The following is a 14,207-nucleotide window of genomic DNA, read 5'->3' as shown; positions in this document are numbered from 1 at the left end:
ATACCTCGGTCCGTACGGACCGCGGTATGGTAAAGGTTAACTGTCAGGTAGCTCCCTCCCGCTTCCATAGGGGGGCTGCTGTGCCTTTGCAGCCCCCTGATGGAGAGGGAGAGAGCCCCCAGACAGCCCCCGTCCTTACCCTTCCCCGTCTGCGAAGTTGTGGCAGACGGGGAAGGTTCCCATGGCAACAGGACGCCTTCTCAGGCATCCTGCTGTCCATGGTGCTGAACAGATCTGTGCTAAAGGCATAGATCTGTTCAGACAAAGTGTAAGTAAAATACAGTACAATACCCTATATAGTGGACTGTACTGCATTATACAGACATCAGACCCACTGGATCTTCAAGAACCAAGTGGGTCTGGGTCAAAAAAAGTGAAAAAAGTTAAGATAATCACTGAATAAAAAAATAAAAAATAAAATACACTACACTTATTAGGTATTGCCGCGTCCGTAACGACCTGATCTATAAAACGGTCTTTCAAAAATGAAATCCTTGTGTAAAACTTACATGAATAAAAATAAAGTATACATATTAGGTGTCGCCGCGTCCGTATCGACCGGCTCTATAAAAATATCACATGACTTAACCCCTCAGATGACCACCGTAAAAAAAAAAAAATGTAAAAAAGCTATTTTTTGTCATCTTACGTCACAAAAAGTGTAATAGCAAGCGATCAAAAAGTCATATGCACCCCAAAATAGTGCCAATCAAACCGTCATCTCATCCCGCAAAAAATGAGACCCTACTTAAGATAATCTATGGCTCTTAGACTATGGAGACACTAAAACATTTTGGAGACTATGGAGACACATAAAATTACCACATGATCTAACCTGTCAGATGAAAAAAAAACATGCCAAAGAAGCTATTTTTTGTTACCTTGCCGCACAAAAAGTGTAATATAGAGCAACCAAAAATTATATGTACCCTAAACTAGTACCAACAAAACTGCCACCCTATCCCGTAGTTTCTAAAATGGGGTCACTTTTTTGGAGTTTCTACTCTAGGGGTGCATCAGGGGGGCTTCAAATGGGACATGGTGTAAAAAAAAAACAGTCAAGCAAAATCTGCCTTCCAAAAACCATATGGCATTCCTGGAAAATCTGCCAAAAAAGTGAAATTTTGAAATTGTATCTCTATTTTCCATTAAATCTTGTGCAACACCTAAAGGGTTAACAAAGTTTGTAAAATCAGTTTTGAATACCTTGAGGGGTGTAGTTTCTTAGATGGGGTCACTTTTTTGAAGTTTCTACTCTAGGGGTGCATCAGGGGAGCTTCAAATGGGACATGGTGTCAAAAAACCAGTCCAGCAAAATCTGGCTTCCAAAAACCATACGGCGCACCTTTCCCTCTACGCCCTACTGTGTGCCCGTACAGTAGTTCACGGCCACATATGGGGTATTTCTGTAAATGGTAGAGTCAGGGCAATAAAGATACAGTCTTGTTTAGTTGTTAACTCTTGCTTTGTTAGTGGAAAAAAATTGGTTAAAATGGAAAATTAGGCAAAAAAATGAAATTCTCAAATTTCATCCCCATTTGCCAATAACTCTTGTGCGACACCTAAAGGGTTAACTAAGTTTGTAAAAAATCAGTTTTGAATACCTTGAGGGGTGTAGTTTATAGAATGGGGTCATTTTTGGGTGGTTTCTATTATGTAAGCCTCGCAAAGTGACTTCAGACCTGTAGTGGTCCCTAAAAATTGGGTTTTTTGTAAATTTCTGAAAAATTTCAAGATTTGCTTGTAAACTTCTAAGCCTTGTAACATCCCCAAAAAATAAAATATCATTCCCAAAAGAATTCAAACATGAAGTAGACATATGGGGAATGTAAAGTCATCACAATTTTTGGGGGTATTACTATGTATTACAGAAGTAGAGAAACTGAAACTTAGAAATTTGCTAATATTTCAAAAAATTTGGTAAATTAGGTATTTTTTTATGCAATTTTTTTATTTATTTTTTTTACTTCATTTTACCAGTGTCATGAAGTACAATATGTGATGAAAAAACAATCTCAGAATGGCCTGGATAAGTCAAAGTGTTTTAAAGTTATGAGCACTTAAAGTGACACTGGTCAGATTTGCAAAAAATGGCCAAGTCCTTAAGGTGAAATAGGGCTGAGTCCTTAAGGGGTTAAGAAAGATCTTATGTAATCTGGCTGATGAAGCATAATGTAGAAAAGAAAGTCTGAAAACGGTGCGTCCTGTATGTAACTTGCCTTGAAAGTAATCAGGATTTAGCAGTTCGCCTGTCATTCACGCTGATGCCTTAGGCCTTATTCACATGAAAGTGAAAAATGGCCCCTGACAGATGCTTTTTTAACAGTTTTCACACAACCGGTTTCAGAACGTGTCAGTCTATGTGGTGTATTTACACGTCTGTTTTTCTAAAGGACTCTGAATACTGGCTGTCGAAAGATAGGACATGTCCTATTTTGGCAGTTTTCCAGACTCAAAGGCCCCCCCCCCCCCCCCCCCCCCATATAATTCAACAGGGCAATTATTAAAGGCTATTTTGTATCTGTGAAAAAAATGCCATGAAAAATTGGCATTTTTGCTGTTTTTAACATCCATTTTACATCACTGTTAGGGCCAGTTCAGTCGACCTGAAACCTGCTTAAAAAAATCTGTGCTGAATCTGCACTTTTTTTTTATTGCGAAAAAATGCACATTTTAATGCAGTTTCTGTTGTGTTTTTTTTTTTGCTGCATTTTTTTCTTCTTAACCAACGCTTTCAATACAAAGCTGAATTTTCAGCTTGAGGCTTTTGAAGCAGATCTGCACCAAAAAAAAAAGAAGCAGAAAACGCACAAAAAACGCATGGACTTATATGGAGCTGTCTTTTTCTGCTTCCCTTTTATTTTAATGGGAGATTCAGTGCGGATTCTGCCCCAAGATTGAACATGCTGCTTTTTTTCCCGACACTGCTTTTTTCCACATGTAAAAAAAAAAAAAAAAAAAAAAAAGTTAATGCTGCTTCGCATTGAAATAGACGGATTTCGCAGGAACGCTCCAAAATCGGCACCAAAAAACTCTGTGTGAACTGGCCCTTGTAGCCAAGATGTTCCCCTCCTAGCTTGATTGATGTCTCTAAGGGCCCATTCACATGGTGAATTTTGCAAAGGCAAAATCTGTTGTGGTTTCTGCCCCAGTTTTTCAGTTTGTATGTTGCGGACCAAGATGTCTTGGTGCGGTGGCAGCTTTAAACTTCCGGGCGCATGAATGGCAGAGCAGCCTCCCATTGCAAACAGTGGAAGGTGGGTTCTGTGTGGCCACTGGCATCTCTGTGGTGCTGAATCCGCACCACAATTATACTGTTGAAAGACACCATGTAAATGGGACCTAAGGGAGAACTGCGCAGTCATGCATGCCGTGGCAGTGTGCTCATAGCTAATGGCTGGGCAGTTTTGCGGGTTATGCCGGGTGGCTGTACCTCATACAGTGCTTGATCACACATAGACATCCCAAACTCTGCTCCAGTACCATTTTATTAAGCTTCCCGGGCACATGCATTAATGGGAAGGTGCCCTCCACATCTTCACCAGCATACTGAGCATTCGCGCGTGTGGAGGGCACCAATCGATCTGGGAAGAGTACACCTCGCCTCACTGCGCATGAGCGGCACAGATGTGGGATTTCAGAGGTCTAGGAGTGATGCAACGCGTGCATTTTTAGGCAACGATTCCTCATTGATGCTCACTTTGCAGTATACCATTGTGACTGCCCCGGCAGTTTAGGCCTTTATTTTTATATGATGTATATTTTCTTTATCTCTTCTAGCAACTAACAAGTGTCTTGAAATGTTTTTAGTTCCTCTTAATTTTAACAGTGGTTACGAAAAGAAATAATGAAAACCAAGAAAGTCCATTATTTTTGCGGTCTCTGCTGCTGCCTGCCAGGATCTGCTAAACACCGAGTCATTTTTTTCTGAAAGGACCATATGTTACTTGTAAAAGCTTTTTGTGTAGTTAGATCATTAGCATTTTATCAGCTTAAAGTATAAGTATACCATGTCCTGGAAGTCACAGTGACTCACTATGGCTCTTTATTCTCATGGTAAAGACTATACATCAGCCGGTGTTAGAGTATTTGTTGCTGCGCTTTATTGGTCACCACATCCCATTATAGAGCACGATGTGCTGTATTCAGAGTTTTTGTTGCTTTTTATGCCTATGAGACATTGCCCCCCCCCCTAGATATTACATCAGTTTTGCAGTGAGGGATGAGTTATTCAGGAAAAGTAAATAACTTGAAAAGCAGTAATAATGATTAACATGCTAATCCGCAACATAAATGACTATTGGCAAAATACAGGAAAGAGACAGTAGGAGTGAACATCACAACAGCAGGCCTCCACACCCTTTGGGAGAAATGGTTCACTAGAATTTATCAATGGCTGAGATTATTTGGTTTAGAGTAATATTTAAAGGCTATGTACACCTTTTGCATGCAATTTTTTTTTTAAATTATTGGCTTGTACTCATTTTGAGCTAAAAATATATTTGTTTTACATGGTCTTTATTAAAAAATATGACATCCTTTTTTCTGTACAGAGCTGACATGCTGTAGAAGCACCCTTTGGATTTTCTGTCATTTTCATCAGACCAGGAGCAGAGGGACTCCTTATCTCTGCTCTATGACCTCCTAAACACTCATTATAGCTCAGTTCTTATCTTAGAATGTAGCTTAGGGCTCATGTACACGAGCGTATGCTGGCTGTACGCAAACAGCGGGTCCGCAAAATACGGGCCCCGGCTGTTCTGGCACCGCATCACTGATGCGGACCCATTCACTTGAATGGGTCCACAATCTGGAAGGTCGGTGCAGAATGGAGACACAGAACCCCACGAAAGCATTACGGAGTGCTTCCGTGGGGATTCTGTCCGTGCCTCTGCACTGCAAAGAAGTAGTGCATGCACTACTTTTTTGCGGTGTGGACCGTCAGATGCGGATCGCAGACCCCATCCAAGTGAATTGGGGTCCGCAGCACGGGCCCAGCCGGCACACAGTCGTGTGCATGAGCCCTCAAACAAGTGTTTATGACCTTTCAGTAGTTTAGAGGTAAGGTTTATTAGATAACTGGCACAAAGTGAAAGTGAAAGTACCAGTCACCAGCTAGAAAAACAGTTAACCTTTTGCGACAGAACAGCTCAATATTTTTTAATAAAGGCCAATTGAAAAAAAGATTTTTAGCCAAAAATGGCTAACATGCAATCATAAAAATAATTGCCTCTGAAGGTGTTTATAGCCTTTAAGAAAGTAGGTACAACATTAACTGTTTGCCCATTGAAATGTTTGAGGATCATAATGTTCTTTGAATTAGATGTAAAATATTTTGTAGCTCTTGTCTGGCTTATGAGCCATATTTCAGTGATCATGGTTTTATATAATTTTTTCTCTTTAATGTACGCCATTGTTTCTTATTAGTGGTGATAACTGTGACCAAAAATGAAAGGAAATGAGACTCCTCTCTAATGTTAGTCTGCAGTTCTTAATAGACAGTAGAGTGCTTGTCTGGGGCAGAATAGCCTAAAAAAGTAATACCTTACTGATTGTGACTCTTCCTGAGTCTCTTGTCTCTACCATCTGGACCCTCTCAACACAGGAAAAATGACTGCTCCGCACCGTGGTGACCCACCGCAGCCAGTGATTGAGCAGTCTCATTTCCTTTGTCAATTGGGACCAAGAAGTAAAGACCAGGAGGAAGCGAGGTGAAACGTACGTCAGGGTTACTCAACCCTGGACTCTGGGTCTGTATTTTATCACCTCGTTCCATCATCCATTCTGGGAAACTAAATATGTATTCAGTTGGGATGTGTTCCTTGTAGCACCTTATATTATGTTGTACTGAATCTGATTATACATCTTGATGGTTCTATAATGTGATGGCATGGCATGATGACTGGTTAGCCACCCTTAGGATTGATATATATTGGTGGCAGTGTATATATGCCTTTTTCCTTGCATATATATGTCTGAGCCAACCACAAATATACTGTGACACCTTATTATTTGAATTGGGGTGGATTTTTTCAGACCTGGGCTTTGGGGCGATGGGGTTTGTCCATATTGTGAGTCTACACTACATATATGTGATATGTTATCCTGGTTACGGTACTTTTATGATGAAATAAAGGATGTATTTATATTTGATGTGTGGTTTCGTGTATTTGGCGGGTTGTGCATTCTCACCACACAGCAGTCTCTATCTTGATGTTTGGTTGTCTAGAAAGGCACAACCTTTTCTTTTCGGTGCAGATTAATAGTAAATTGATTAGCGCCATAATTGTGGGACAAGTACCGCCAGAACTCTGCTGCAACTACAACGGTAAGGCTATAGCCTCATTTGTGACGCGTCCGTGCAGCCATACCTGCTGCTGGGAGCTAGGACTTCACTGTTTAGTCAGTCTGTATTGTTATCGGATGCACAGTATTGTGGGTTCCGCGCAGCCATTAGCAATGTAGAGCGACTAAACCGTGCGATCCTCATTAGTTAAACAGGAGCCAACTACTGCCTGTATGGAGCTATGGGACTCTCCTTCAGGGCAGCTGCGTCTAAACCGCGATACGACTGCACCATGTGGTCCTACTTTCGATCTGCTGCCATTGTTTCTCTTATTGTGATTATAGCTGCTTAATTATGGCCTTCTGGTGGGATCCTTTTCAGGAGGAGTATTGAGCTACCCCAACCCCCATCGTGTTCTCGCTCCATTAGCGCACACTGTACCTTTGATCAGCTTTGCCCATTAAACTTGTGCCCTGTGTTACCTCCAGTTTATGTTTAATAAGTTCAGAACAAGAGGGCGTCACTTTGGCCTGGAACAGTCAGCTCTTTTTATTAAAACCTTTTTCTCCCTTCGTCCTTTTTTTTTTTTTTTTCATTCCGTTCCTTTTAATCTGTTATTTCAGTTTATGGCACCCTGGAAAAATCATCATGTTGTATGTTGCATATGTCGTGCGAAAGGCCTTATAGGGTATATTTAATGGCTATAAAAAGAGACGTTTAATATACATGTGTTTTTACTTCATCTGTTTTACTAGGTGTTTGCAGTTCTCTTCCGTGCCTTGACAGTAATGCACACTGCCGCTTTATTTCAGTCTCGGCCTCGTCTTTTATGTCGCCATTTATTTTCCCTTTTTTTATGCATTTCCCACACAGCCCCCTATTTAGTCTGCTAGCATGCAGCATTTTAACTGGATTGGGACCATACGGCTTTCTATAAAAATGACAGAGCTTCAGCGTGTTTCACCTTTTCTGGAGTGTGTTGACATGCAGGGTGCCTTGCCCGCCCCAACCTTGCTTTTATTATCCTGAAAGAAAAGCCTTTTCTTATTATTTTTACTTGTATACACTGTTTGCCATCATATTTGTGGTACCATGAATAGGGCTTTGTTAGGAATGGTCTTTTAAGCTTGCCTTACTTTTTTTTTTATCCCTGCAATGTTGATTTGACAAATCTGGCTGAGATACAAGAGGGCTACTACGGTAGGAAAGCTTTATGTGATCAGCAAGGCATTGGTTCTCGTTGACAGTTTTTTCCCCAGTCTAAATAGCTTATGTTTTGGAATATTGACATGAATGTACATCTATCAGGCAGTTTAATACAAAATGTCTCTAAAATCGAATTTCAGTTGTACAAGTGATGGTGACGGAGCTCTCAGTTACATCAGATTCTTATTTTTGAAAGCCTATAAATAATCTGGAGCGCTGATCACATCAGTCACTCTCTTGACCAGTTTCCAAAAACTTTTTTCCCCCTTTATTTTTGTTCTACTGATGTCACAACTCACTGAAAGTGATATGAAAACGGGCCATTTTAAATGGGGCCTATTAACAGGGTCTGTAATAAGCGATAGATGATTACTCACCTGGCACATCCCTTGTCACGGCTCTGTTTTCCTGGCTGCAGTGGTGACTTCACATAGACCAGTGTTTCCCAACCAGTGTGCCTCCAGCTGTTGCAAAACTATAACTCCCAGCATGCCCGCACAGACAAAGGCTGTCCGGGCATGCTGGGAGTTGTAGTTTTGCAACAGCTGGAGGCACACTGGTTGGGAAACACTGACATAGACAGTATATCTGCTTGGAAAACAGAGCATCTATTCTTTATTACAGGTTGATCCCCTGCGATGTGTCATTTCCTCTTGAAACAGGACAACCCCTTCAATTTCAGTGGAATTTGGCTTTGGCCCTGTTATATACTGGGAGCTCCATTTGGGTAGGGACTAATGCGAGTGGTGGCTGCCTCTGTACAGGTCTGTGAGATATGTTGGCGCTATATAAGCGACAGGAAATAACATTTATATAGTAACATTTTAGTTAAGTCCTTTTTAGATTACAACTTTAGATTGGAGTAATTTTTTGAGAGTCTCACCCCAGTATATAGTACGTACAGTTTACCAGCATATAGCTAAGCTTGCCCTGACAAAGGCAACGTTGTGACAGTCAAACTTACTGGAGCCTTCAGAGATGCCGTTGATGACCATGTGTGATCAAGTATGGGGCTGAGCTGTAGGACCAGACACAACTGCATGTCCTTTAAAGAACTGCAGAGCTCCAGTCCGTTTGTTCTGACGGTTGATAATGCCCCCAAGTTGGCATAGGATAGGAAATTAAAGGGGTTCTCCAGGATTTTCATATTAATGGTGCAACTCCTGGTACCCCCGCTGATCATATGTATAAAGAGGTTGTCATGCTCTGTGAGCACTTAGGCCTAGACCTCATGCCATCACATTTATTGGTCACAGGACCTACACGCAGTTCAGTCCCATTCAAGTGAATCGGGCTGAGCTGCAATACCAAGCACAGCGACTATCCAATGGAAGGGGCTTTTAAGAAATAGTGACCTTTCCTTAGTATAGGATAGGGTTGCTCAACCTGCGGCCCTCCAGCTGTTGCAAAACTGCAACTCCCAGCATGCTCAGACAGACTACAGCTATTGTCCTACAGCAGGGCATGGTGGGAGTTGTAGTTTTACAACAGCTGGAGGGCCACAGGTTGAGCATCCCTGGCTGTAGAACATCAGTATTAGATTGGTGGGGGTCTGATTTTGCACCCCCACTCTACTTGTTGAAGCCGGTGCTGATCATGACAACCAGACAGCGCTACAGCGAGTTGATGGACATGTTAACTATGCAGCTATGCTGCTTGGCTCATGACCGTTCTGTCTGGTAGCCATGGTCTGAACAGACTTTACCAGCAGCCCCAAGGAACAGCGGTCTTCAGGAAAGTGAAACTCGGAGGGTGTGAAGAGCTCCATAGCAGCATATGCACATAGTGCGGTTGTGGTTCTTGTCCCATGGCCCCATAAACCACCGGCTGTTGTACAATGAATTGCTGCAGCTAGCAAGGTGATACCCATGAAAATGTCGGAAGTGTGGAACTTTGTGGTAAAACTGCATGTACTGCAACCATTTGGCAAGAACCACTCATGCTCCCTGTTTGTATAGACCCTTTCACTGACTAAATAGTAATTTAAAACTAATTTCCTTGGTGGGACCTCTACCAATCCAGCCAAGCAGAGCAGCTCCTTCGGATATTTTGACAGTACAGCACCAGGTGCGCAGGTATTTAACCACATCCCCCCTCCGTTCTCTGCACAGTTCCTGCTAAATTAAGACAATTCCAAGCAACACACCATAAGCTGGTCTTGTGGGAAAGCTATTTTAGGTGTCCATTACATGACGTGGACAGATTTGTATCCCCTGACAGAAAACTATGATGGTTCAATCTTGGAAACCATGGAGAAAGAAGCAAAAGTATACCATTTATTTGCTGAAACTGGAATACCCCTTTAAGTTTTTAGCTGATGTACTATATTATTCTGCAACCTTACCTATAACTTAATGTCCTGTAGTAATGTCCCAAGTTTTTAATGTTCTAAAGGGCGCAACATAAGAGAATTACTGTACCTTCTCGCCTACTGTATCATGTGAATAATTCCTCGTAAACTGGCTAAAATTTCCTTATTGTGTTTGGATCTTGTTCGGTGTTCGGATAAATTAAAGCACTTGTACTTTTCTGGTATACCTCTCATGCAAATAACTTCACTTCTTGCAGGCCATTAACTCAGGAAGAAATTGCACTGAGGCGAGAGCTCGCGAGGCAGAAGCACGCTGAAAAGATGGCAGTCAACCAGGGAGCGGAGCCGGCTCCCTCCAGCAGTGGATGCCAAGTGCCTGTAAACAGCGGGGGCAGCAAAGGCAAGTGTCTGTCTCTACCATTTTATTCCCTTTTCCCTCCTAGAGTCTTGCATGAATTCAGCGTAATTTTGGGATCACTAAATGTTCCTACCGTACAGGCAGCAATTGCCCATGATTAGAAACTGCACAACTTGCCGCCAGTCTACAGACAACATAATTACCAGCAAATTAGCTGTTTAGGTGGTGGGAGGTGTACGTGGTTAGCGATCAGCTTATTTATGGCCTACTCCTACCAATTGCTTTACCTCTGTGTGTCAATCTCAAGGGCACTACAGATTGAAGGACCGCTGAGGCTTAAATGCAGCCGCTCCGTATAAAACTGTTACTGATAACTTGTCGGAAAGTCGGTGTGAATTGCCATAGACTTGGACGTTCTCTTCTCATTTCTTAGCAGTCTTAGTGTAGATGGTGACACACAAAACTGAACAGATTGGCAAATTTTGGCTTTTGCTATACATGCCATTGTTCACGTTTTTCGTGTGCTGTTTTAAACCTTGTTCGTCACATTTAAGGGTCCCTACTCTGCATTTACAGTTCAAGAGATTGTGATGTCCGTCACTTTCAGAATGATCTTGGATAACCTTGATTTTCTCAATAAATGATTGATCAAGTGGAGGCACCCAGCAATCTGAGTTTTATCCTCTCCTACTCAGTTATGACATCATTATGACCTCATAATGCCTCAACTATGACATCATAAGACATTAATTCTACCACCTCATTATATAATCTGTGACATAACACAGTATGACATCATAATGCACTAATGGGATCATAAGACCTTATTCTCACATAAGACATTGTGACATTTTAAGACATCATCATGATACAGTGATTGTGACATAATGCATCATTTATTACATCATATTTTCGTAATACCTTAACATACCAATATAACATCATAATATGTAACTGTGAAGTCTGAAGACCTCAATGTGACATCTCGAAACACTAATTATTATAACATAAGACATAAATTCAGACATTAGGTATATTGACATCATAATACATTCATCTTGATTTGTGAGACTTTATTATGACATAATACATCATTATGACGTCATAAAACACTTATTACACCATTATGACATTGTCTAAGAGAGTGGGGAAAAAACGCTTCATGGTGCAGTACTGTATAAAAACAGAATAATGCTACATGCACACGACCATATGTGTTTTGCGGTCCGCAAATTGTGGATCTGTATGCCACCCGGATATACGGATGCTGACAGCACACAGTGTGCTGGCCGCATTTTTTGCGGACCCATTGAAATGAATGGGTCCGCATCCTATCTGCAAAAAAGACAGAACGGACAAGGAAGCATACAACGTTCGTGTGCATGTAGCCTAAGTAGGCAAGCAACAGGCCTCTTACCAGACAGAGTTGTCCTCATGGTAATACTGTGGATGCATTTTTCTTTGGATTCACCCTCATTATAACATTGTAATACACAAGATAGACATTTAACATCATAAGACATTAATAATGACTTCAACATACAGCATGATGACATCATAAGACATTAATAATGACAAAATATTATGACCTCATAGGAATGTCATGACATTACAAGGGTTCACACAGTGGAGAACCCTCAGTGGATTGTGAGGAAAACTAACTGAAATGGGCTGCTTTTCCTGGCGTTATTGCCATGGGTAAAAGCTGCAGCATAGATTGACTTGCCATGGATTGAAATCACTTTATACTGTGGATTTTCTCTGCAGTGGGTCGATAAGATTTCTGAAATCTCGTGCACTTTGCTTGTACTTTAAATGCTGCAGATTTTTTGCACAAAAGACTCTGCATCATTTACGCAACGTGTGAGACTTCATTATGACATCCTAATACATTCATTATTTCATAATGAGACCTAACTATGACAACGTCATTTGGACATCATTATGACATAAGAGCATCATAAAGATATCATTATAACATCTTAAGACTTCATTGCATTATAAGACATTATGACATCATCATGACATCCCTAGAAATGATGATGACTTCATCATTTGGCTTGTTTAGCTAGCTTTCATCTGTTCTGGCGTTGCGCACAGCCGAACATGCTTGGTTATTTCGACAGAAAAAGGGAATCGGTGGCCTGTAAGGTTATGACCCCATGGCACAATTATGATGCCGTTTTTGACATGGCCGCACTGTGGTTGAGTACCGCCTGGGCATACGAGCTGCATCGCGCTATAATGTTACTATTTAGAATTTTACTGTTTAGTTGGTCTAAATTGTTAATGGGCCTTGGAGTATTTCAGGTGCCGAGCTGCCGTTTGCAATTCAGATGGACCTGAAGGGGTTATGCAGCCAGTACATATTTATGACCTATCCTCAGGATAGGCCATCAATAACTGATCGGTGGGGTTTCAACTCCCAGGATCAGCGGTTTTGAAGAGGGAGCACCAATCGTCCGAGCACCACCTCCAATATACTTTACAAAATGTTTCTTCGTCCTGATTTTCAGGCTGGGACTTGTCTTCAAGGAAGCTTTTGAAAATGTTAAAAGGTCCTGTCCCTTATTCAAGTGAGCAGGACAGCAGACAGTGACAAAGCGGATTTGAAGAGGAAGCATCAATCGTCCGAGCACCGCCTCCTCTTTAGATTACACTGCGCAGCGGTGGCGCAGTGTTATCACATGTGCCCGTCCCATTCAAGTAAATCGAACAATCCATTGTAATTACACTGAAGATAGGCAAAAGGTCCAGCTTCCAAAATTGATACATTTCCACACACAGGACATTGGTACATGATCTACGCGTTTTGGACCTGAGAATTACGGTCCTTTCTCATGACATTAATTACACTGTGCCGCCGAGCCTTCCACGCTCGCACGAACACCTCCTCCTCCTCTTCAAACAGCTGATTGGCGGGGGTGCCTGGGAGTTGGACCCCCACCAATCAGTGAAGTACTACCCTGAGGATAGGTTATAAATATGTACTGGCTGCACAGCCCCTATAACAGTGCGGTTCTAATTAGATGAATTGGGCCGTGCGGCTGTACCCTTAACACCAGCCATTTTTTTTTTTTTAAGCTACCAGTGGAGCAAAGGCTCAGAAAGTGCTGTCTTTTCTGTTCCCTTACAGGAGATGTCTCTATCCGTTGGACTACCCCCTACTCATTATATCATTAGTGGACTTGACTGACCATATGGTTAGCTGTCACTTGCTATGAAATTATGGGAGATGTGTTCATCAGTTAACCCAAAATCGGTCCACACCTGGTTTAATGTGTTTAAAATAGCTAATCCTGGTGATCCTTTCCTTCTATATACTGCTTATGTTTGTATGTCATGTGGTTGGTGCAGAGATGACTCCTGAGACAGAAAACTGTGTTATTATAGGTTTTGCTTTAATTGTGTTACAGGTGATACCCAAACTCTGTCCAGTGAAAGGGAGAACGTAATACAAAGGTCAGACAAACAAGAAGCCGAGAACAAAAGTTATTTTATTGCCTTTGCTCGAGTCTTTAGTGGAGTGGTGCGCAGAGGGCAAAGGATATTTGTCCTGGGGCCTAAGTATGATCCTGCAGTAGCGCTGCCTAAGGTAACTACTTCTTCTTTACGGGGTGGACTCACTGAGCTGGAACGTTTCTTGCTAAGTAAAATTTTTAGTCTTCATGTTTTCTCTTATTACATTTCAAACTAGTAGAAGGCCATTATGAATAAAGGAACCTTTAATCGGGAGGTCCTCCTCCTCCTCCAGCCTGGTGATTTCCCTGGAGCACAGCCGTCTGGCTTGATCTCTGACATGTGCTCATCCAGTCATGGTTTCTTTTATTAATATAGGTAGGGCTACACAAAATGTTTCTTCGTCCTGATTTTCAGGCTGGGACTTGTCTTCAAGGAAGCTTTTGAAAATGTTAAAAGGTCCTGTCCCTTATTCAAGTGAGCAGGACATCAGACAGTGACAAAGTCTAGCTATAATGGGCACGTTGCGTCCGTAGAAGATCAGAAGTGACAGACGGGTCACAGGCTCCCTTCCACTAGTGGTTCAT

The 14,207-nt window shown here is 41.8% G+C and overlaps 1 protein-coding gene across 3 annotated transcripts in view; it reads left to right on the top strand.

Annotated features, from left to right (window-relative positions):
* Positions 1 to 14,207, top strand: part of EFL1 (elongation factor like GTPase 1) — a 277,476-nt gene that overhangs the window by 99,702 nt on the left and 163,567 nt on the right. For all 3 annotated transcript variants that reach the window (XM_044279571.1, XM_044279570.1, XM_044279572.1), the window contains exons 13-14: positions 10,061 to 10,203; positions 13,578 to 13,756. In XM_044279571.1, the coding sequence (XP_044135506.1) occupies positions 10,061 to 10,203; positions 13,578 to 13,756 (322 nt within the window). The remainder of the gene's footprint in view (positions 1 to 10,060; positions 10,204 to 13,577; positions 13,757 to 14,207) is intronic.

The sequence above is a fragment of the Bufo gargarizans genome, chromosome 2 (genome assembly GCF_014858855.1).
Source record: "Bufo gargarizans isolate SCDJY-AF-19 chromosome 2, ASM1485885v1, whole genome shotgun sequence".
Lineage (NCBI taxonomy): Eukaryota > Metazoa > Chordata > Amphibia > Anura > Bufonidae > Bufo > Bufo gargarizans.
The sequence above is the reverse complement of the archived record's forward strand: the minus strand, read 5'-3'. Positions and strand labels throughout refer to the sequence as shown.